This window comes from Trichinella spiralis, assembly GCF_000181795.1.
Source record: "Trichinella spiralis strain ISS 195 chromosome Unknown Scfld2, whole genome shotgun sequence".
In the NCBI taxonomy this organism is placed as follows: domain Eukaryota; kingdom Metazoa; phylum Nematoda; class Enoplea; order Trichinellida; family Trichinellidae; genus Trichinella; species Trichinella spiralis.
Window position 1 is genome coordinate 5,791,399 of NW_003526941.1, and position 21,863 is coordinate 5,813,261.

At 37.1% G+C, this 21,863-nt stretch overlaps 5 protein-coding genes across 5 annotated transcripts; 1 reads left to right on the plus strand and 4 right to left on the minus strand.

The window, feature by feature from the left end:
* Window positions 1-3,474: 3,474 nt before the first annotated feature.
* Window positions 3,475-6,413, minus strand: Tsp_05897 (glutamate dehydrogenase). Its single transcript, XM_003380128.1, has 13 exons — window positions 6,128-6,413; window positions 5,539-5,700; window positions 5,349-5,435; window positions 5,192-5,280; window positions 5,034-5,132; window positions 4,907-5,003; window positions 4,782-4,813; window positions 4,649-4,753; window positions 4,283-4,538; window positions 4,176-4,261; window positions 4,047-4,109; window positions 3,930-3,989; window positions 3,475-3,591 (listed from the first exon to the last, which is right to left on the minus strand). The coding sequence occupies exons 1-13, from the start codon at window positions 6,411-6,413 to the stop codon at window positions 3,475-3,477; spliced, it is 1,539 nt and encodes a 512-aa protein (XP_003380176.1).
* Window positions 6,414-8,119: 1,706 nt separating this feature from the next.
* Window positions 8,120-10,943, minus strand: Tsp_05896 (glutamate dehydrogenase). The gene is made up of 11 exons (XM_003380129.1): window positions 10,547-10,943; window positions 9,880-9,984; window positions 9,784-9,846; window positions 9,639-9,725; window positions 9,347-9,534; window positions 9,139-9,276; window positions 8,929-9,072; window positions 8,625-8,829; window positions 8,455-8,531; window positions 8,315-8,377; window positions 8,120-8,239 (listed from the first exon to the last, which is right to left on the minus strand). Exons 1-11 carry the CDS (start codon window positions 10,941-10,943, stop codon window positions 8,120-8,122), a joined length of 1,587 nt encoding a protein of 528 aa, XP_003380177.1.
* Window positions 10,944-14,021: 3,078 nt separating this feature from the next.
* Window positions 14,022-15,222, plus strand: Tsp_05895 (deoxyribonuclease II family protein). Its single transcript, XM_003380130.1, has 5 exons — window positions 14,022-14,259; window positions 14,315-14,476; window positions 14,537-14,743; window positions 14,815-15,050; window positions 15,124-15,222. Exons 1-5 carry the CDS (start codon window positions 14,022-14,024, stop codon window positions 15,220-15,222), a joined length of 942 nt encoding a protein of 313 aa, XP_003380178.1.
* A 130-nt stretch (window positions 15,223-15,352) lies between these two features.
* Tsp_05894 (putative RasGEF domain protein) lies at window positions 15,353-21,244 on the minus strand. The gene is made up of 11 exons (XM_003380131.1): window positions 20,964-21,244; window positions 20,709-20,916; window positions 20,538-20,645; window positions 20,257-20,460; window positions 18,134-19,649; window positions 17,690-18,051; window positions 16,840-17,629; window positions 16,231-16,767; window positions 16,154-16,173; window positions 15,647-15,670; window positions 15,353-15,385 (listed from the first exon to the last, which is right to left on the minus strand). Exons 1-11 carry the CDS (start codon window positions 21,242-21,244, stop codon window positions 15,353-15,355), a joined length of 4,083 nt encoding a protein of 1,360 aa, XP_003380179.1.
* A 25-nt stretch (window positions 21,245-21,269) lies between these two features.
* Window positions 21,270-21,773, minus strand: Tsp_05893 (Rap guanine nucleotide exchange factor 2). The gene has a single exon (XM_003380132.1). It carries the CDS (start codon window positions 21,771-21,773, stop codon window positions 21,270-21,272), a length of 504 nt encoding a protein of 167 aa, XP_003380180.1.
* Window positions 21,774-21,863: the final 90 nt, after the last annotated feature.

The following is a 21,863-nucleotide window of genomic DNA, read 5'->3' on the forward strand; positions in this document are numbered from 1 at the left end:
CTGCCCTGCTGCCTTACGTGAATTACTGCTATCACAGCATGATGGCTGGTTTACATTGCTTTTTAGATTTCTTCAGTTTATTATGATTTATCCCGGTCTATTATGATTGAAGTATTTTATGAAAGATTGTTTCCGTTTTATTTCTGGTTACCTGAAAAATCTCAGGTAATAATTAGTCTCGTGTTTACAGCTGCGTATGCGTAATGGTTGTTGGTCTTGGTTCATATATATACGTATCATACGATCTACACTAGGTATTAGTATATAGTTGACAGCTTCATGTGGAGAAATTCAATTCTACTGATCGAATAAATGAAATAAGCTAATAGGAAACTAATAAGTGGAAGATTTTATGGTCATTTCTAACCCTCCTGAAATTATTTCTATAAATTTATTTCAAATGGACGGAAAATGAAGAAAAATCGACTTGCCCAGAACAAAGAAATATTGCACAAGACTTGGCAATTTCAACGAACATCTCACGATAATGCAAAGAACGTTTCCTATACCAAAATTCAACCATCCTGGAGCCGTTGCTAGAGAGTTCCAAATGGGCTGCTATCCCGTGTATTAAGATAGGCGCATGCAAATTTTAGATACCGTTTATTCAACAAGTTCGTGTTAGTTTGCCATGGGACTTTCTAGAACGTTCTAATTTGTCCAAAAAAGTAAAATGTTGCATATGGTAACACAGTTTGAATGCTAAATTTACTCAAATGTCAAAAAGGTTGCGTTCGCTTAAAATCACGCATTCCAGTTCCGTGTGGGGGAAGTTATAGATGTGCATCTTTCCTATGTATTAATGTAGGCGCAATGCCCTCACTTTAGAGGCGATTTATTCCAAATTTACCCTGCGTTTTAGCTGATACTTTCCATAACACTTATGATTTGTCATTGTGATCATTCGCGATTTAACAAAGGTAGATATTTCGACAAAAACGTTTTGGCCATTTTTCTCAAATTGGCGATGACAGAAAAATGCGATATTAGTTTGAACGGAATGATAAGAAATGACGTATACAAAATGAAATGAAATGAAAAAATAACAGGTTTGCGAAAATTTATGGCAAGTCTTCAAATGAACGAGCAAAGAGAAGTGTATGGTGGAGATGAAATTTGTTCCTGATTTTTCCTTATGGCATATAGCATCCTTAAATTTTGAAATTTCTTAAACGCAATTTCTTTAATTAAATGTGCGTCTTAAATAAGAATTAGTCAAAAAGAAAGGATGGGATTCATACGAAGAACGTTAGTACAATTGTACAAATGACTTACCTCTTAACTGTCGATGATATCGAAGCGGACACTTTATGGCGTTTCTTGACCGATGATTTTCACACATATTACTATGAAGACTATGAATAACTATGAATATGATCCTTTGAAAAGTGTGTCAAGCTTGAGGAATTTAAATAATATGAACTTGCCTTTGGTGACGTAAATTCATATTTGCCGAGTTATAGCGTAATGGTATGTAAACACTATGCTAAACTTTACTAAGTGCTAAAAGTTATTACGATTTCATTGAAATTCAATAAAGTATTTATTGTATGTAGAATGTGGAACAGTGACCCTTTTGAGTCATGAATGCTTATTGGAAACTTCTTGATCTTCGTTAATCTAAATACCTTTTCATTTTTTCTGTTGTTTTACTTTGGTTTAAATGAATGTTTATGTATAATTGTTTATGGATTTGTTAGTTATTTTGTTTCAAGCTGAATTTCTGAATCCCCTAAAACAGATCAATTTGAAATACATTCTGAAATAGAGTATTTACTTGTTATCCTTGTCGCTACTGCTGAGTCGTTGAGAAAAACAGTGCACGTTGAATAATCAGTAATTCATAAATGACCTAAAAAGTACGTTTAAATAAGTTTGCACAACTGATGACGATATAGAAAATATGCGTGAAAATTACATGCCATGTACACTGATTATTTAGATATTTTTAAAGATATAGATAGATTTTATTTGATTAGATATTCGATGTAATAGAAAGCTTTCTATTTTCTCGGCAATTGAATTGTCCCTGCAACTGCATTTGTTATTTATGATCCAGTGCTTCATCATTAATCGTATGCTCATCGTGTTCTGTTCTTGGTTTGCATTAAAAAAGGTGAAAATAGTATTTTTTTTTCTTACTTTTTACAAACGGTTTTATTTTACTTAATTGTGTTATGCGAATTTAATTTTTAAACTTTAATTTGAATTTGATTGTCGTTCAAAAATCTATTTAATATCACTGGCTGCTACTATTAATGGCAAATATGATATTTTCCCCCTGTTAACTAACCCTACATGGCCGTCATCAATGAGAAATAATGGAGCATTGGGCTTTTGTTACGTCTGTAAGAGTTGTAACAACATTTATCAATTGCGTCTTTGTAATGAAGAATCTTTGTGTCGACATGAGAAATTGCAGTAAAACAATGTAAACAATTTTAAATGAAAATAAAAAAATGAAATGAAAAGAATGAAATCAAAGTGAGAAAAGCTTTGAAAAATCAAAAGAAAATGAAAACAAAATAAAGCATCTTGATCGATAAAAAGTAAAAGTGGCCATAATATGGTGAAAAATATTGAATTACATTGAAAAAGCAATGAGCAACATGTCCGACAAAAATGAAGAATATAAATGTGTAACAAAGAAAAGATAAAAGTAACATAAGTGAATTGAGTAACATAAGCAACATAGATTTTTAAGCTCCTATATGCATTAAAACTGAAAGCGAAGTTAATTAACTTCATATGTTAAAAATATTTTAAACCGTCTCTTAGTAATAATAAAATAAATTAAAATGTGCACAATGATGTGAAATTTTAAAATATTTTTTTACATATATGAAGCTTATTTATAATATATAGCAATGTATAAGAACAATTTTAAAATAGTAGCTTACGAATAGTTCGTTATGTTAGACGTAGAATTTCATTCGCATAGCGGTTGAACAAAACTTTTCATGCATTTTCTGCTAAACCTGTCCTACTGTGGCTGCTTTTCATTGCGTCGAGCAAACAGAATTTCCGCCAATGTTTCCCTAAAGTCACAACAACAGCAACGTATGATTTGCACGATGTGAAATAGTATGACATTCTTAACGCAATGCAAAGAAATGCAAAATCAATTGCAATACATTTTAATTATAAATTAATTAGTTAAAATCACAGAACTCGAAACAACAGATTCATAGCAAGCATTTTTAATTGAAAAATAAGGAGTAGAGATAACAAACACGTTAACGGTAAAACATTCTAAACGATGAGTTGTAATGATATGAATAGTATGCAAATTTAACGTGGTTCATCAGAATGTACAGTAGTATTGAGTGTAATGTATGACAGCAATTCCGTCATTCCTGAGACATCGAGAACAGAACCGCCGAACGTTGATAATTTTCAGCCATAACCATCTACGCGTCAAGTTAGTAGGGCTACTACGTCTTTGGCGATTTTGGATTGTACAAATCGTGTTGTCTATTTGACCAGCAAATCTTCTGCTTGCGCAACTTGCTGCTGCTGACAATGTGAAAACGTGCACACTGCATGTGACATGTTCGAATCAAACTGCCGATGTACTATTTTTATTACATTCTGATAAATTATGCAAATATTTATTATTCATATCAGTGCTGATATCTTTCCTGTAGGCAGATAAAGTGAACAGTAAATAATAGAATTATCATTTGATTACGACAAAATTGTCAGAGAGTGGAAAACCTTTTCTACCCACCCATATATTATGCCAACTTCATTGTTATGAATCCAAATTAAGACGCCGGTAATTTTTTAAAATTGAACTGAATTACGTTTCTTCTGCATACTTATTTGTATTGATGGAACGTGAAATGATTGCAAAATAAACAAGCAGACTAGCAGAACGTATATCCAGAAGTGAGAAAAGAACGGAATATTTTTTCTATCGACATAACATAAGCGGCAAGGCGAAAATCAATTCCAAGATTGTACTTTCTTGCCGTTTCAATAATCGCCTGAAACAATTATTATTCAAGCAATAAATTGCACAAGTTGTAGATTAAGTAAAATACCATTCCCGATCTTTCCATCGTATACGCCAGACCACTGTGTACAATGTCCTTCTCCGAGGCACCCTGAAAAACTCAGTGAAAATGAAAAAATACGAAAAAATTATGGAAAGTGCAATAAATTTCTCAAACTTCAATAAGTTTCTCAAATTCTTCATTAGGGGATATGCTTAAATTTTTCATGTTCAAGCCTTTCTCCAGTGATTCTTGAACGCTTTCTGAAACAAATCAAAAGTGACCAGTGAGTGGTTTCGTGACCAACCAAGCAAAAGTTGCCCAAAAAAGCTCACGAAGAAGCAACGAGTTGCTTTCTTTTTCATATTTGAATGTCAAACGTCCAAAGCTGACGTGGTTGAGATTTTTCAGCCACTCAAAGTAGGAAACCGTTACGCCTCCTGCGTTTGCAAAAAGATCCGGAATTACCAATATGTTGCGCTGTTGTAAAATTCGATCGCCTGCTGGTGTTGTCGGACCATTGGCTGCTTCAACAACCACCTATAGATTTTTTAAAAAAATATCCAATAATTGCGATAATTGAACAGAATGTTTCTCTTTTTTTCTTTCACTTTTGCTTTAATTTTTTCGGCATTCTTTTTGGTTATAACTTTTTCAATTGCTGCTGGTATTAAAATGTCACACTGTTCATAGAACAAATCCTCTTTCGGTTGGTAGCTATCGGCGTGAGGAAAACCGACAATTGTGCCATTATCCTGAAAAATATGCAGTGAAACGTTTCACCAGAATATCACCAAATAAAAAGAACCATTCATCTATTTATTTACTGAAAAATAACTTTCAAGTGCAGGAATGTCGATACCGTCAGATTTGTAAATTGATCCGTTGTATTCGATTATGCCTATTACCTTCGCTCCGGCTTCGTGAAAAAATTTTGCCGTATGACTTCCAACATTGCCATAACCCTGGATTATGGTTTTTCACTTCACAACTGCCGTGCATTCTCTCAAAAGTATTCAGAAAATTTATTTTTACTTGCACAATGACACTCTTTCCTGCTAGACCAGGCGTAATTCCAATTCGTTCGACAAGTTCATTATCTTTCAAAAATATCGAAGTTGCATGACGTACTCCCTAAAGTGTATGCTGTTATTAAAAAATACAAAAAAAATGAACAAACATTAAAAATTAACCAAGCCAGTTGCAGCTGTTCTTCCTAAAATTCCACCCATCAGTATAGGTTTTCCTGTAGTACAGGCGTATGCATCTTTATCAAGATGCCCTTTAAGAAAAAGAACAACAACAACAACGAGGTGTGCAAAAAAAGAACTTATAAAATGCCCAAATTACCAACTGTCATGGCGTAAGTGTCCGCTATCCACGCCATCTCTCTTGCAGAAGTTCCCATATCCGGCGCTGGCACGTCCACACCAGGCCCTAAGATTAGACAATTTTAACTACAAAGCGAAGAGCATTTTTATTCGAGCGTTCCCAAGCGCACCGAGAAATCCTTTTTTGGAAAATTCTAAAGTCAACCGACGTGTGATTCTTTCGATTTCATTTTCAGAGTATTTTTTAGGGTCAATTCGAACAGCCCCTTTGCTTCCACCAAACGGTACATCAACAACAGCGCATTTGAATGTCATCAAAGCCGCCAGAGCTTTCACTTCATCTTCACTAACATTCGGGGCAAAACGTATGCCTGAAGTGCAAAATGAAATGTAAAAATTTAATTTTTAATTTGCAGGTCAATTGTACACAAAAAAAACTTATTTTTAGAAGCATTTCGAATTTGTGCCAAGGTTAGTTAGTCAACATTCTTTCAGTTATTTAATAATAATTATCATCATCCACACTTGAAAAACTTATTTGATGATCATTTTAAAATTTCATAATAATTAGAACAATTTTTCAAGTTGAAAAGTAATGTTTTTACAGAAACATTTTTCCAATAACTTCTCATGCTTGTAAATAATCAGAAAATTTAATAATTAACATAATAATTATGATGACAAAGAAAACAAACAATGAAACAAAAAAATTTAATTTCTAGTTGCAAAACTAAAACAGCAGGAAGTTTTAATTAATATCATCATAATTAATTAGCTGAAAATACAACATATACTAACCTCCTTTACAAGGGGTACGATGTTCACTGTGCTGACAACGCCAAGCTTCGATAATTTCCAATTCACCGTTGTCACGTTTTATTGGAAAGCTGATGTAGAGCATTTTGGTTGGCTTTTTGATCAGTGCCAAAATACCCAGAATCAGAGATCGCTTCTGCTCTGATGTCATCTTTTTGAATTGGATCTCAGTTTCCATGAATTTTTCCAACACTGTACAGCCACGATCGAAAAAATGCTCAATCATAGAAAAATAGCTCGGATCAAGCTGTTCCTCTATTGGTTCCATCATACTTTCAGATATTCTTTTCAAACTAAACAAAGAAAAATGAAATTTCAAAATAATTAATAAAATTTGATGAAAATTTTAAAGAATATTCTGTGTGCACTGTGTAAAAGATACAGTAGGAAAGAATGGCGTATAAATCGATCGCAAGCAAGTGCAATGCAAGCAGAACAAATGAATAAATGCTATTTGTCAAGAAGAAGAAGAAGAAGAACAGTGATACAGATATGGCAAAGTTTACCACATCGGTAAATTGAACACTGATGCAGCTGTATGTATCATTCAACGGTTCCATTTGCACACAAAATTGCAAAGACTGCTTAAATTTTTCAAGCAAAAGTGCTTCTTCAGTGCTTTTGCAAACACAGTGATTGAAGTGCTTTGTAACAACACTGGTTTGCGTTGCTTTAGCAAAAGGCTGCTGCTGCTGCTGCTGCTTTTAGCAATTGTTTCAGAGCAAACAAATAAATTCAAGTTCAATAAAATGTTCGTCAATCAAAAATAGAAGAAAGATGAAATCACTCAATTATAGCAGCAGAATCTTTTCATCGAATCATTAACATGAAACTCTAGATTTCAAAATTCAAAGGGGCAAAATTGTTTCTTCTCAACTATCTCAAACCTACATCAACGGTGCTTCACAAATTATGAACATATGAAATGTGCTCGTTAGCAATTTGCATTCATTTAGTTCAACCTGTTGGTTGAATGAGAAAAAAATTCCCTTTTTCTTGCAAAAAGTAAATTATTTTTCAACCAAAAAAAACATCAAGCATAAAAACAACGAATCAAATTTATTTCACTTACTTCAATCAGTTCTGTCACAGATACAGGAGGAAAAAACATGTTAGCGCTGAATTAAAAATTGGCCTGAATCAACAATGCAAACATCGATTATCGTATCGCCACAGTGCAGAACAAACATCCATTTAGCAGATGCATATATTTTAAACAACTCTATCCAATTGAAAAACGTTTCTTCTATAAAGGAACGCAATGTTGCAAATGTAAAAGAAAGTAAAAAATACAAGCAAGCATTATATTATATTATTTGTTATTTATACATTTTTTCCGCATTGCAACTATAGATATCAATCAGAAGAATAAAAATAATAAATTTATTGATGATATTTCTTTGGCAATGTTGATTGTATCGAATTTTACTTTACAAGAAAGTGATTTATTTACTTATTTATTAAGGTTATAAAAATGCAGTTGAGCATAATACGAATAGGCATTTCAATCAGCAATGCAAACAGCAGCAGCAATTAAGCAGGTTTGAATAATTTCTTGAAAATCTAGTCAAAATTATAAATACATAAATCATAGAATAATTTAATGATGAATCACATTCTTGCAACTTTTCGTAAACTGTTTAACAAATGTTAACATTTTTCCGAGAAGGACCAAACGATAACAGATATCTGTGCAAATGCTGGCATTAATTATTTGCTTAATGAGCAACAACATCTTGCCAATGAATTAATAATAATAACTGCTAAAAAATCATCGGTGCATCAGTCGAAATTGCACAAAGGCAAACTACAACTGCTTGCTGCAATGCTTACTTGATTAATTGATCAAAGCAACAATGATGATGATAAAAAGAGTGCAAAAGCATCAACAGAAAAGAAGAAACAAATTTGCTAAAAGTAATCATGTAAGAGAGAAGAGCAAAAGTAAAATGCTTAAATGAGATATCGAAATGATTAAGTAAAAGTAAAACCGCCCATCTGATATGACAAAACAATTTTTCCAATCGAATTCGCATAAGCCGCGGTACGCAAATCCAGTCCCAAATTGTACTTTTCTGCAGTTTTTATGATGGACTAAAAATCAGTAAATAATTTATTAATAGCAGTGTGTAATTTGGTACTTTCAAAACAAAACAATTCTAATTTTACCAATGCAGAACGTTCCATTGTGTAAGCGAGGCCTGAGAACACAATATCTTCTTCCGAAGCATACTGGATTAAAAAAAGAGAACAATTTTTAATAAGAATATGTAGAATTAATTATTAATTCAATATCAAACTTAACTTACAGCAATATGATCTCCTCTTATCGGAATGCTACCAGGCTCTTTGTTAAAATAACGTTCCAAAGATTCTTGAATACTACCTAAAAGTAAACAGAAATAAAATTTCCATTAATTATAATTATAACAATAAGTAAAAGGACTGCTATTTGAATTTGACAAACAAAATCACTCACTCAACAGCATCCGATTGCTGTTCACTTCATGCTTGAACGTGAGACGACCAAAGCTGACATGATTCAAATCTTTCAGCCACTCAAAGTAGGAAACTGTCACACCACCAGCATTTACATAAAGATCTGGCAGAATGAGAACTTTCTTATCGAGCAAAATTTTATCGGCAGCTGGTGTTGTCGGACCGTTGGCTGCTTCGGCAACAATCTGAAAACAGTGGAAAAAAAACACCACCACATATTCACATAACATGCGATAGAAAATGAAATATTTCAGAAAAAAAAGAACTGAAAACCGAAGCCCTACTTTAGCCTGAATCCCTTCAGCGTTGTCTTTGCGTATAACTTTTTCAGTGGCGGCCGGAATAAAAATGTCACACTTTTCATGCAACATCTTCTCCATTGGAGTGTACGGCTTGGCATTTGGAAAGCCTTTAACAGTACCATTTTTCTAAAAAAAAGTAGTGCTTCAGAAAGAAGAAGAAAAAACAATGCGAGGGATGGAATGCTCAATTACCGTAAAGTAATCTTCAAGTTCTGATGGAATGATTCCGTCTGGATTGAAAATCGAACCATCCCGTTCCATTACACCGATCATTTTCGATCCTGCTTCATGGACATAACGAGCGACAAATTTACCGACATTTCCATAACCCTGAAATCATTGCCAGAGCTTCAAAATACAACTGCAGAAATAACTGTAGATAAATGGAACAAATTAAAACCTGAACAATGAATGTTTTATCTTTGAAGCCAGTGGTAAGACCGATGGTTTCCATAAATTTTTCATTGTTCAAAAATACGCTCAGTCCATTTAATACACCTCGCCCAGTAGCCGATTTGCGACCATGAATACCGCCAAGTCCAATAGGCTTACCAGTAACACAAGCGTACGCATCCTTTTCGAGATGGCCTGAACAAATATAATCATTACACAATAAAGCAATGCAATAAGTTTTCAATTGGATTAGAATGCAGAGAAAATTTCATCCCTCCGTTCACTAATCAGTCAATCACCTGTAGTGTTTGCGTAAGTATCAGCAATCCAAGCCATCTCACGTTCACCAGTGCCCATATCTGGAGCCGGCACATCTACACCTGGTCCTGGAAAAATATACAATCATAATAAGCATTCTTAATTTTTAATAAAAAAACGCTGTACCCAGAAAACCCTTCTTTGACATTTCCACAGCCAGTCGACGAGTGATCTTCTCCAATTCGTAAACTGAATATTTTTTTGGGTCTATCTTCACCGCACCTTTGGCTCCACCGAAAGGAACATCCACTACAGCACATTTGTAAGTCATCAACGAAGCCAGTGCTTTCACTTCATCTTCGTTCACGTTATCAGCATAACGAATGCCTAAAATGAAAGTCAATTTGTTTATTCAATTCAACACATCATACTTGATAGCATGTAGAGAGGTTTGTAAAAATTAGGAAAGAAATAAATTGTTGCTTTAAAACTATAAAATGAAAATTTCACTCAATTTACTTTGCAGTTGACCAAATCAAGAATCATGAAACAGTGGAAACAATTCAAACAACTTAAAAGCATTTTATTCCATCTTCCTTCCACCTCTACCAAAAAGCATGCACGCATAACGAAGTGTGCGCGTTCAGTTTCAACAAAGCTTATCTGCTTCTATCGTTGAACAAATTTTTGCAAAATTGTAAATGAATAAATAAATAAATAAATAAATAAAGCAATGCTCTCTATAGGACAGGGATGATTAGAGTGTATTTTTTACCGCCAATTCAGTTTAAAGTCTATTTAATAGTTTTACTTTCGGTTCAGTTATCAAAATGCTTAACCAATCTTTATAACTTTTGTTCATTGTATTGAAAATTTTACAACAACAACTGCAAACACTAATGCTGCAAAGCAATTACATATAATATTATAAGAAGGAAACAACGCTTACCTCCTTTGCATGGAGTCTTGTGTTCACTGTGCAAACAACGCCAAGCTTCGATAATTTCAAATTCGCCATTGTCGCGTCGAATTGGAAAAGTGAAATAGAGAACCTTGTTTGGAGACTGAATGTTGCGCAGTATGCCACGAATTTGACGCCGGCGCTCCTCCTGAGCTGCAGTACCCTGAACATCGTTGACCATGGCACTTTCGATCACATCCATACCACGATCGCAGTAGTAGCCGACCATTTCGAAATAGCTTGGATTGTTCTGCTCATAAATCGGCAAATCACGATCGCTCGACTGGGGCGGTGGCGACGTTCCATAACCCAAAGCTGCTTTCCTGAAGATGCTGTTCGAAAAGTTCTTGCACAAAGTTAAAGTAGACAGCCGCCGCAAAGCCATATTCCTTCACACTTTCAAACAATGCGTTGCAAAAGTGAGCTAAAGTGACAGCACGAACAAAAAGTAATAAACGAATAACACGAAACTGGTATTCAAAAAGTAGACAGTTGCTTTCATGACAACATATCAATCAACATCAAAATCAGAATCACAAATTTATTTATTTATCCATTCATTTATTTCTGTCTACTCTGCAAGTGATTATTTCTTCTTCATTACGTTTCGGAAAAGTCATTCGGAATTTCAATAACGCTGGCACTGAAAGCTGAAAAGTTATGCAAACGGTGCGTCTTTACATTAGCAAATTCTTCCATCAAATCTTTCACAAACGATAATTTTATTACCATAAAAATATAATTCACACTTTTTCCAACAAACCTACTACATCTCTTCAACTTCTTGCATCTTTTTCCGTACCAATTGTCTCCAATTCCACAAAATACTGTGTGCTAAACAATATCATAAAAATCCATCAACTCGCCCGTTGTTGATTATTCCTCCTTCCTTCCTAATTGTTGTCAAAAAGTGTTCTTCAACATTCATTACTCACTGAAATCGGTGACTTCGCGCTCAGCCACTTTGGCCGTTGTCCACCAAGTGCCATGTGCCATCGTAAAAAACAAAAGTAACTGTTTTCTTATTCATCAAAAAACTGACACAACGGATTTTCACAACATCACTTGTTCACAACATAATTGACCATAACGGCAGATACGAAGAGAACCTCAACGAGACGTATTGTCAAGAAAACCAATCAAATTTAAATTAAATTCCTTCGACCTAAACAAAATAACACAAGCAAGTTCAGAAATCTCACTGATGCTTCATCAACGTACACATTAAATTTCCAATTTTTTCTAAACATTTCCACGCTCAGTCAAGAATACAGTATTTTCTAACAACTGTTCAGGTATCATTAACATTTTAATAAATTATCAAATAATTCACATTGTAGCATTGTGTATTTTTATTAATCTAATTTGAAATTTTAAATTTAAAATCATTTGTAAAAAGAAAATTTTGGAAAAAAACTTTTAAACAGCATGAGCTGTATACTGTAATAAACAAAAGTAAAACAAGTTCAATTTTTTGCTACAATTCAAAAAAAGGATATACTATAAAATATTTTCTTTCAGTGGAATTTTAGCTAGTCTAATTGAAAACTGAACAATGAAACTATACAATTATGCAAATTATTCAAAAGCACTACGGATTTGGGGTTGAATGGAAAACGCATTAAATTGCGAATTGTTCAGCTAGAAATTGTCATTTAAAATTAAAAAAAAGTCCATTGAATTGGACATCATCGATAAAAAATGCGGTGAAAACTGTGCTGTCAGTGGACGGATCAGCCCCCTGAAAACAGATACAGACTAATCAACTGGTGTTGATTATTTATTGTTGGTACAATTTTTGATTCCATTTTCAATAGAAATCAATCCCATTTCAATTCAAATTACAAAGTTTTGCCTATAGCAATAACAATAACGTTTATAAGGATTATAACCGTGTTGTCCAATTAATAATACAGTTCGACCATTTTAATGTGTTCAATTTCATATTTGTTTGTATATCTTGTGTAGTGCATACGTCAATGTTTTTTTTATTTCAGTTCAGTGAGCTGAAAATGAAAAAATGAAAAAATAGACAACCGTGTGAAAAACAACCGCAAACTCATAAATTCTATTGTCCAACTTTTCCACATCTTTCTGAATTATTTCCGAACACTCCGCATTGCCAAAATAGAGAGACAATTATTAAATTGAAATGCTTCAATTTTTGTGCATTTCAAAACTTATTCATTTGCTTTATACTGCGCATAACGCCGCAATGATAACAAGAGTTAGCTACTGTGAAAAGAAATTACAAATATCTATACTGCAGTTTAGTGTATTACTGTAAAATGGACAACAATTCGACTTTTTAAACTTGTTCGTGTAAAATTTGGCTCTTTCGAACTGCTTGTTGTTCATTGGATTGATGAAATGCGATGAAATTTGGTCGAATGAATGAATCCAGAAAATGAAATGATCGTGCTTAAGAAGAATAAAAATAAACTGAATGCTAGATAGAAATGATAATCAAGTGGAAATGTTTGAGATGGAAGAAAGACAAGAGAAAAAAAGAATTAAGAAATAAAGAAAGAAAACCATTAGAAAAAAGAGTTGCGTAAAGTGTGCTAGATTCGAAAGATCAAATCTCGTTCATGTGACCATTATCATATCGCGTTGATGCGAATTAACAGATTAACCAATTAGATAGCACAATTTTTGCTTAAACTTTAATGAATTATGACACGAAAAAAATTAAAATAGTTTACTGAAAATGGGTGTTAAATAACGCGTACACGGACCCCCAGCCGATCGGTCACAAGGACGCAAGCAAGTTGGCAAAAAACCTAGATCGATCAAAGAGAAAGGAAAAAGGAAGATGAAAATTTTACACAACATTTTTGAGTTACCTGCTTAAAATCGGTGGCAGTGGAACGGCATCAAATCAACATCAACCTTAGGGCCAACGGCATCCGGGTCGTCGGTTCACAACAGCGGCAGAAGTAGTTTTCAAAAAACGACTGCCCGCACTTGTCATCCCAGGTCGACGAAAATGTCGTCAAAATATGAGTCTTGGATCAATCAAACCATAATTGTGCAAAAAACTTATTTTTAAAAACGACTCCTGAAGTCGAAGCACTCAGTCGGTGTTCAATTTTGTTCCAAGTTCGAAGTTGTGCAGTCTCGCCACGCTGGTAACGTACGCAGAGATGATGCTGCCGAATAGTTGGATCGTCGTTATTGTCGTCTTTGTTCAACTCAGTCATCAAACTGATTACCTTTGCCAAGATACAAATAATGCCGATGTCGACTGGTAATCAACTTACTACTAATAATAATAATAAAAAACAGTTCATTCAATCCGATTTTTCTATTAAAATACTGTAAATCTTATATTGATAATCAAGGTTTATTTCAATAAAAGAAACAATTTCGAACAATAATGTCAACACTTTGCTCAAATTTTTTAAAAATTCTTTACTATTATTATTATTAATGTTTTTACTTTAGGCTCATTGGGTATAAAATGCCAAAAGTAGATGCACTGGGTGCACTGTATGCGCAAGGTTTACAACTTTTCACATTGACTTCAAATGCTGCCACTGCTTGGGCCAAGATAGCGAACGCAATCAACGCGAGAGACCAACCTCTGGAAACCACCCTACGCCCTTACTATGCTGCCATTAACGATGCAGATACTTTGAAAATTTGGTACGACTCGTCCACAGTTTCCATTCCTGACTGTCCACTGACCCCTAGCAAAGGTGAAACAAACAGGCTAACAATGAATGAAAGAAAAATTAAAATAATAAATTTCAGGTGTAATAATGGGCAAACAGGGAAACTATTTTATGATGCAACACAGCGTCAACGGATTTCCTCTGAAAGACGCTTACAATTGGCCTACAACAGACGATGCAGTCAACAACGCACAAATAGTCATTTGCATGTCACTCGCTGAAAGTACTTTGAAGCCGATAGGTCAGTAGTGTCGTTTGTAATTTTCTTTCTTCTTTTTTAATATTCGATGATTTCTTTCAGTGGAAGGCCTTCAATACGAAACTCCGTTAGTTTATCTGAAACATTTGCCGGATGCTTTCAAAGTTGCACCATTCACAGATCTCGTCGACGGTAAGCCTTCGGCAAAACAGACGACAACAATGTCGACCGTTTTCAAAACCAAGCCAGTCACTCCAGCTGAACAAGGCACATTCACCTTGTACACAATGAAAAGCAAAAGCAAGAGAAGTAAGTGAACGAAATCGAATGATCGACTGATACAAAATTGAAAAATGATAATAAATTTGCATAATTTTCAGATCTGTTCAGCCAATTACTTGCACCGGCAATGCAATCATCATTGACATCATGGACGAAAGCAACGGAAGAAAAATACTGCCGAGGTCCATTTTCAATACTTCCGCTTTCTGGAAAAATTGACGTCACTTCCGGTGCTGATGTAGTGCCAATTACCAGGGAAAAGGATGGTTCACGTTGGTTGATCACCACTGTGGATACAAAAAATGTCTGGTGCTTCACCAACTCTGATTTTTCAGTATGAGAAAGCTTCTTCTTATTCTACTTTTTTTTAAAAATTACCACCACTTAACTTGGGTTTTGTTTTCTAGAAAGAACGACTTCCATGTGGAGCACTTTGCTTGGAAAATGCAAATGTACATGGACTTTTCAAAACTGCTGCTGCAACTGGAACACTCGCCCAATGCTAAACTATCAAAAAGTCCACAAATATTATATTCCCATTATTATTATTATTATCATTTATGCATATATATCTTTTTTCTTATAATTTCTTACTCGTTTGTTAATGAATACAGGTGTTGTTCGCATTATTATTAATTAATAAAGCAAAATTTCTTTATGATACGGTTTCTGAATTGACTAAAATCACAATCAATTACTACTGCACAATGATTTAAAAAATGCATTTTACATGAGTATTTTTAGAAAACAAAAGACACAAATAATTCCGTGTAAATTACACACATACACACATACCTGTCTGTACATTACACGTTAATTACACGCATAAACAAACTGCTTACACTAAACAATTCATTGCAATTGTGATTATACACATGTACTAATAATTTCAATCGAGACAAAAATTATTGGGAAAATTTTCACACTTACCACTACATTCATTCGTACGTAAGCCTAAATATTGATCAAAAAACAAAAAGATAAGAATTATTTATTTACTTTAAAACATGACATGCAGCTATGCAATGATTTTTTTTAATAAGGATGAATAAAAACAATGATCGAAAACAAAAAGAATAGGGCTGGATGAGTTTTCAAAAGCAAGCCTTATCTTACACGCAAGTAAAATAATAATAGGAATATCAAGCGTTCAGCGTTTCCTGCGCTCAACGAACATTCAAAATTATCGTACATTAACAATCTGTTTAAAAAATATGTTAAATAAATAAATAAATGAATAATTGAATGCTAAACAATAACAACTGCAACAACAACAACAACAACAATAATAATAATACAGTATATTATTATTTTATGTTAATGTTGTGATTGACATTTCGTCAAGTTGTGTGCAAGTGTGTGTGGTTTATTTTCATGTATATATTTAAAGAGCACCAGCAATGCAAAAAAATGGCAAATAGTACAACAATATCATACTCTTGAAACTTGTGTAGCACCTGAAAATAACAAACAATAAGAAGAATAGGATGAAGAAGAAAAAAAAATATTATTACCATTGTTAGTATCACTTTGAGATTGGTCAGCAGTTGCTGCTAATCGTCGAGAGCCAATGGTCAATGTAGAAGACAATGGTTGAGATTGTTTCAAAAAAGTTGAACCTGCAACACTGCTCGATGCACGATTCTCATGTTGAGGTGCTGTAAATCGAAAATTCTGTTGCGGTTGCTGCTGCTGCTGTTGTTGTTGTTGAGCTTTTTCAAAGCTACGAAATGGCTTTGTGGAAACAACAACGCCAGTTGTTGTTGTTGAATAAAGATCGTAATGTGTGGTCGAATTCGACGCCGCTTTCAAAGCTATCGTGTTCGGTCGTGGAGGATAGGATTGCCGTTGGGATGGAGGTGATGATGAAGAGGACGACGACGCCACACCCACACCGGTGATCATCGACGGTGAATCCAAACTGCCGTGACCTGAATCAGTACTGTCACACGAAACTGCGTGCGGGATATAGCTGCTGCTGCTACTGGACAATGGCAACAAATCAGACTGATGGCTGCTAATCACCGAATCGGTGGAAGATGTTGCTGATGCTAGAAAGAAAAAGTTGTTTTTCAAAAAAAAATTTATTTTTCATAATTTCATTTCATTCCAGTTATTCCTACCTGAACCATGCAATCGAGATGGCGTGATGGAAGATGTAACGGCACTGCTTTCACAGGTCAAATCGACCGGTACGACGCTCGAAAGTGGTGGTGGTATGGCAAAAGTGTTCAAATCGTGGTTGTTGAATCGACCGTGGTGCTGCTGCTGTTGGTGTTGGTGAATGTTGGAGCCAAAATACAATAACGAGTGCGCTACGGCGGCCGTTGCCGGTCGAACAGCTTTCAACGGTACACCAGGTGAAGTCGGAGGACTACCAATACCGATCGTACGAGTGCTGTTCGAAGATGCACGTACCCGCGAATGGTCGACCAGTGAAAGCATCTTTTGCACCGCATGCGGGGATTCGACACCAAATTTCGGACCATTGCAACGTCGACTACAATCGGACGAAGTCACCGACATCGACGATCCACTGCTCAACGACGGCGACGGTTGGGATCGTTTTCCAGCGCTGGCAACAGTAACCACACCCAAATTGCCAGTACTTGTGCTGTGAGCCCCGGCACCACCACCACCACCGCTAGTGACAGTCACGGGTTCCAATTCAAGGGACAATTTGTCCAAAACAGATTCGTCACTGATCGGCTCGAATTGGGTTAGATAAAATTTCACCCTCCTGACCATCAACGCCTGTTCGTAGAGTTTCTTCCTCGAAAGTGGCACCCTGTGTTGAACGTGCTGCTTTTTCATCGTCGCCACACTGCTTCCACCTTCGAATGTATTCATGTGCAACAGTGCATCGTTCAATTGGGCTTGATTGCCGGATCGTTCGAACATTGACGACAATTCCTGAGAAAATTCACAATTATTAATTATTAATCACAATTATTAAAAAAATGTAAAATTTACATATGGAGCCGAGGCTAATTTCGTGACGAATCGAATTTCTTTGGCGACCATGCGCAATTTTTCAAAATTGACCATTCCACCGTCACACCAGGTTGGATTGCATTCGTGCAAAAATGTCAAATCCTTCTTCAACACCGGCAACAGTGGAATCACCGGCGGATCGTTGGACGCGTCGGCCAGATGTTGGCGATATTTGGACATGTTGCGCGACGGGTCGAGCAGCGATTGCAAATTGTCCAACATTTTCGTATATTTCGAGGAAATTTTGTCCCAAGTGTTGTGCAAACGTCGGACGCAAGGCTTTTCCAAGCCGGATATTATGGCGAACATGCTGTTGAAATTTTTGAAATCACGGCAATGATCTGCGTTAAAAAAAGAAGAAGGAGGTGAAAATAAAAACCACTCGGAACAGAAAAAGCAGGATGGACAACAGACAACACTTACTGGCAATTTTGATGAACTTTTTGACAATTTTGGCACGTCGAATGGAATTGCGTTCTTTGCACACTTCCGTAGCCACCCAGAACGTTTCGCGGTTGACCGACTGCTCAAAGTCGGCCAGACGTGGCCAACGGGTTGGGGCACCGCCCAATTTGAACAGATTGGCCACATATTCGGCCGGTTCGATAGAAGCGAACGCGGCAAAGTCTTGCAACGTTAGCTGGGCGGCGACGATGCTAGCGTGCAAGCAGCCGAGCTGGGCTTGGGCGTCTTTCAGCAAATCCGGCGCCAGCTCGTCGGGTACCAGAGGCAACGGGCAGTTGTTGTTTTTCAAATAATACCGACTGTTCAGTGAAATTCGTTCGGCCAAATTTTGCATCTGGGCCGGCAGACGACGCTGCTTGATCAGTCCGTCCGCGGTGACGGTCACTTCGCAGAGTGACCACTCGCCTCCGTTGGCAGTGGTGGTGGTGGTGGTGGTGCTGCTGCTGCTGCTGCTGTGAACAGCATCATTTCCTACACCACTGTTGCTGTTGTTGTTGCACATGCCGAATTCTTGCAAAGCAAGTTGAACCACATTCTGAGCAGAAGTCTCCTTGTAGACGGACAAATATTTGAACGTCTGATCAATGCGGTACACTTTGAGAATGTGCTCCGGATGCTGAGGTCGTACGGGCTCGTAATACTGGCTGATCATCTGCCCAAAGCCGCCCGGTAGAATCGGCTGATTGGCCGTCGAAGACAAGTCCGGATTGGACCGACTGTGCTTGAGCCGGCGACCGAGCAACGGTACACCGGATGGCATAGATACCGACTGGGCGCCGGTCGGTCGTCCCAACGTCGCTCGACGAACCGCTTCGTCAGTGGCGTCGCAGTCGTCCAACGTCTGCCTAATCTTCTGCTTGCTGCACTTGCGACCACCGTCGTCAACACGAGATTCATGTCCGTCGACGTGGTCGTTGTCGTCAGCGTCGTCGTCAGCGTCCAACGACAACGCCGAACTGCTGCTCCCTTGACGAAGCTTTTTGATCAGCTTGCCCAAACGACTGCCGCTGCCGCCCGACTCTTTGCCAGCGTGGTTCAATCTGGCCAACGTACGGCTGCTAGTAGTGGTGGTGGTGGTGGTGTTGGTGTTGGCCAAAGCGTGCACCAGTGCCGGCATCACAGCACGTTGGGTTTCCAAATGCAACGAGTGCTTCTGCTGTCTGGGTGGAGGCCGGAGAGACGGCATCGGCAAACCGTCGACACCGCCCAACTGGTGCAGTTGGACCAACGATCGTCTGGGCTGTACCGGTGACATGCGGCGTCTGGACGACCCGTCTTTCGACGTCGCAACAGCCTGCTGGAGAAGAACCGGCGCCAGCAGGGCACCGGCGTCGCACTGGTCCGCCACCAGCATCTCCTTGAATCCGAGCAAATTGCTCTTCACCACCATCGAGAGGTGTGTACTTCCACGCAGCACTTCCAAAGCTCGATGTCGTGCAATGTTTCGAAAATTGTGCCCGTTCACTTCGATTATCTGCAAGAAAACGGAAAAAATAATCAAAAAAAATTAACCAACCAACGAAGTGCAAATACAACAACAGAGTAGAAACAGAAAATATTTCCGCCTCTTTCGGCAAGCTCACTTGTTGAATAATAAATAACATTGATCACAAGGGTAAAAATACCAAAAAAAAGGGGGATTACTCATCGTGAAAGAAAGACATCCCACGGACTGTATTTTTGTAATCAATTCAAACGGAACAAAGTATGCTGACTAATGAATGAATGAATGAATGAATATGGAATATTTTGTTCACCCTACTTGATTAAAATGATGCCGAAAAAAGAAAATTTAAGCCCCATAAAAAGCTGCATTGATCATTGCAGAATTGATCACATTACAAATTTAGAAAACAAACAAATTTGAAACGATGCGGAAAAAAAATCAAACATGACAGCGACTAGGAAAATACGTGAAAATTCAACAGTGCAAAACAGAAGAAGGAAAAAATATCCAACTTGCATAATATATGTATGTTTAAACGATGAATGAATGAAATGATTCATTCAAAGTTCGATGATCACGTATTGATTGATCATGTTTCAAGTGGGAAAAATCAACAAATCAACAAATAGCATACCTGATCACCACGTTTGAGACCGACTCGTTCAGCTGCCGAACCTGCGGCTACTTTGACCACATATATGCCGTTGTTTTTCTCGGTTCCACCAAGAATAGAAAAATGCAATACTTCATCTCTGTTCGATCTCGTATAAGTGACATTTCTGGTACGCGATTTTACACTGCATGCAATGTTCAGCAGTTGTTGATGATTGAACATAGCCTATGTTGTGGAAAAAAAATAAATGTATTGTGCATAAAATACAACACAAAAGGGAAAGAAAAGATTTTTTTTTTCACCTCATCTTCTAGCATTTTGTCAAATTTTTCCAACAAATTTGTCATTTCAGCGTTCGATTCAAAATCACCGAAATGATTGTTCACCCAAAGCAGCACAAGTCTGGCAACCTGAGCAAAAGGAAAAAAAAATAAATAAAATTTACATATATGAAAATGGAATAATGGACAAACTTTTTCCCTTTTGGACGGTTCGGAAAAGCAGGCGAGAATCTTTTCGAGCACTTCGGCCGGATTGTCGACAAAAGTGCGATAAGTGAGCAGAAAATCTTCGACAAAATGAGGATCGACAACACAATCGCGACGATCTTCGAACAACGCCGATATCAGCTTGCAAGGCTTAGCTTTGGTAAGAACGTAACCAACTCGACTTTCGAAAGCTCTGCAAACAACAAATGACCACCAAAAACAAACAAATAAATAAATTACCGTTTCTCTTTCTCGCAAACAACTTGACCGGCAGAATCGAGTTGTCTGGTGTAGCTGTCGGATAATTTGGAAATGATCTGGACATAATCGGCTTGGGCGACTAGAACAAATTGGCAATCGTCGACCAGAGTGCGCATTTCACCTTGGTGAAATTGAACTTGTTCAGTCGGTTGTACGCCGAAACAATCACCAATATGATATTCGTACCGATGACCATCCGGAAACACAACTTCCACTTCACCATTGATGACAACAGACCTGGAAGTGATGGCGATGATCATTAATAATCATAATTTCACATAAATTTTACCATGAATCAAGCTGTTCGCCGTGCTTCATCACAATGGTGCCAGCTTTGTCGACAACCGCAAATACCATCTTACGACAAAAGCTCACATTTGACATAAATTGGCAAACTGGCAAAGCTGGACATTTGCTGGACAAAGTCGAGCAAAATGGCAATGTCATCGTCGGTTTCGTTTCAGTTGGGTAAATTTTTCCAAACATTTCACGAAACCAAATCCCCGCATAATGGCCCAGTAAAACGACGATTTCTGCATACAAAGCAACATCCTTCTTTCTTTTTCTTTCTTCTTTCTTTCCTCCTCCTCGTCTTTCTTCTTCTAATTCCGCTTCATCGTCATCTTCGTCGTCACTGTCGACACTGATTTCCGGCAAGCCGGAAAAATCATCGTCGGACATTGTGGTCGACGATGTCGACGGTATGGCAGCGATGGGCTTGAAACCCGAAACTCGACCTCCGGCTGAACTACTGCCAGAGCTACGGATGGAATTCGACCGTCGAATCATGGCCAGTGTACCACCGTGGCGATGCTGCTGCTGTTGGGACGACGACAAACGTCGATTGGGTAACAAGTTGGACGGGATTTCAGCCGCGGT

Coding starts and splice junctions, on each gene's coding strand:
- Tsp_05897 (XM_003380128.1), bottom strand. CDS start 6,413: ATGGAACCAATAGAGGAACAGCTTGATCCGAGCTATTTTTCTATGATT. Junction 4,814..4,906: donor TTCACGAAGCCGGAGCGAAG/GTAATAGGCATA, acceptor GTAAATAAATAG/ATGAATGGTTCTTTTTATTT. Junction 3,592..3,929: donor ATTTTCGCCTTGCCGCTTAT/GTTATGTCGATA, acceptor ATAATTTATCAG/AATGTAATAAAAATAGTACA.
- Tsp_05896 (XM_003380129.1), bottom strand. CDS start 10,943: ATGGCTTTGCGGCGGCTGTCTACTTTAACTTTGTGCAAGAACTTTTCG. Junction 9,726..9,783: donor GTCAAAGAAGGGTTTTCTGG/GTACAGCGTTTT, acceptor ATATTTTTCCAG/GACCAGGTGTAGATGTGCCG. Junction 8,378..8,454: donor TAAGAGGAGATCATATTGCT/GTAAGTTAAGTT, acceptor TTTTTAATCCAG/TATGCTTCGGAAGAAGATAT.
- Tsp_05895 (XM_003380130.1), top strand. CDS start 14,022: ATGCCAAAAGTAGATGCACTGGGTGCACTGTATGCGCAAGGTTTACAA. Junction 14,260..14,314: donor TCCACTGACCCCTAGCAAAG/GTGAAACAAACA, acceptor AATAAATTTCAG/GTGTAATAATGGGCAAACAG. Junction 15,051..15,123: donor TCACCAACTCTGATTTTTCA/GTATGAGAAAGC, acceptor TTTGTTTTCTAG/AAAGAACGACTTCCATGTGG.
- Tsp_05894 (XM_003380131.1), bottom strand. CDS start 21,244: ATGATCATCGCCATCACTTCCAGGTCTGTTGTCATCAATGGTGAAGTG. Junction 19,650..20,256: donor GTCTCAAACGTGGTGATCAG/GTATGCTATTTG, acceptor GTTTTCTTGCAG/ATAATCGAAGTGAACGGGCA. Junction 16,174..16,230: donor TCAAAGTGATACTAACAATG/GTAATAATATTT, acceptor TGTTATTTTCAG/GTGCTACACAAGTTTCAAGA.
- Tsp_05893 (XM_003380132.1), bottom strand. CDS start 21,773: ATGATTCGACGGTCGAATTCCATCCGTAGCTCTGGCAGTAGTTCAGCC.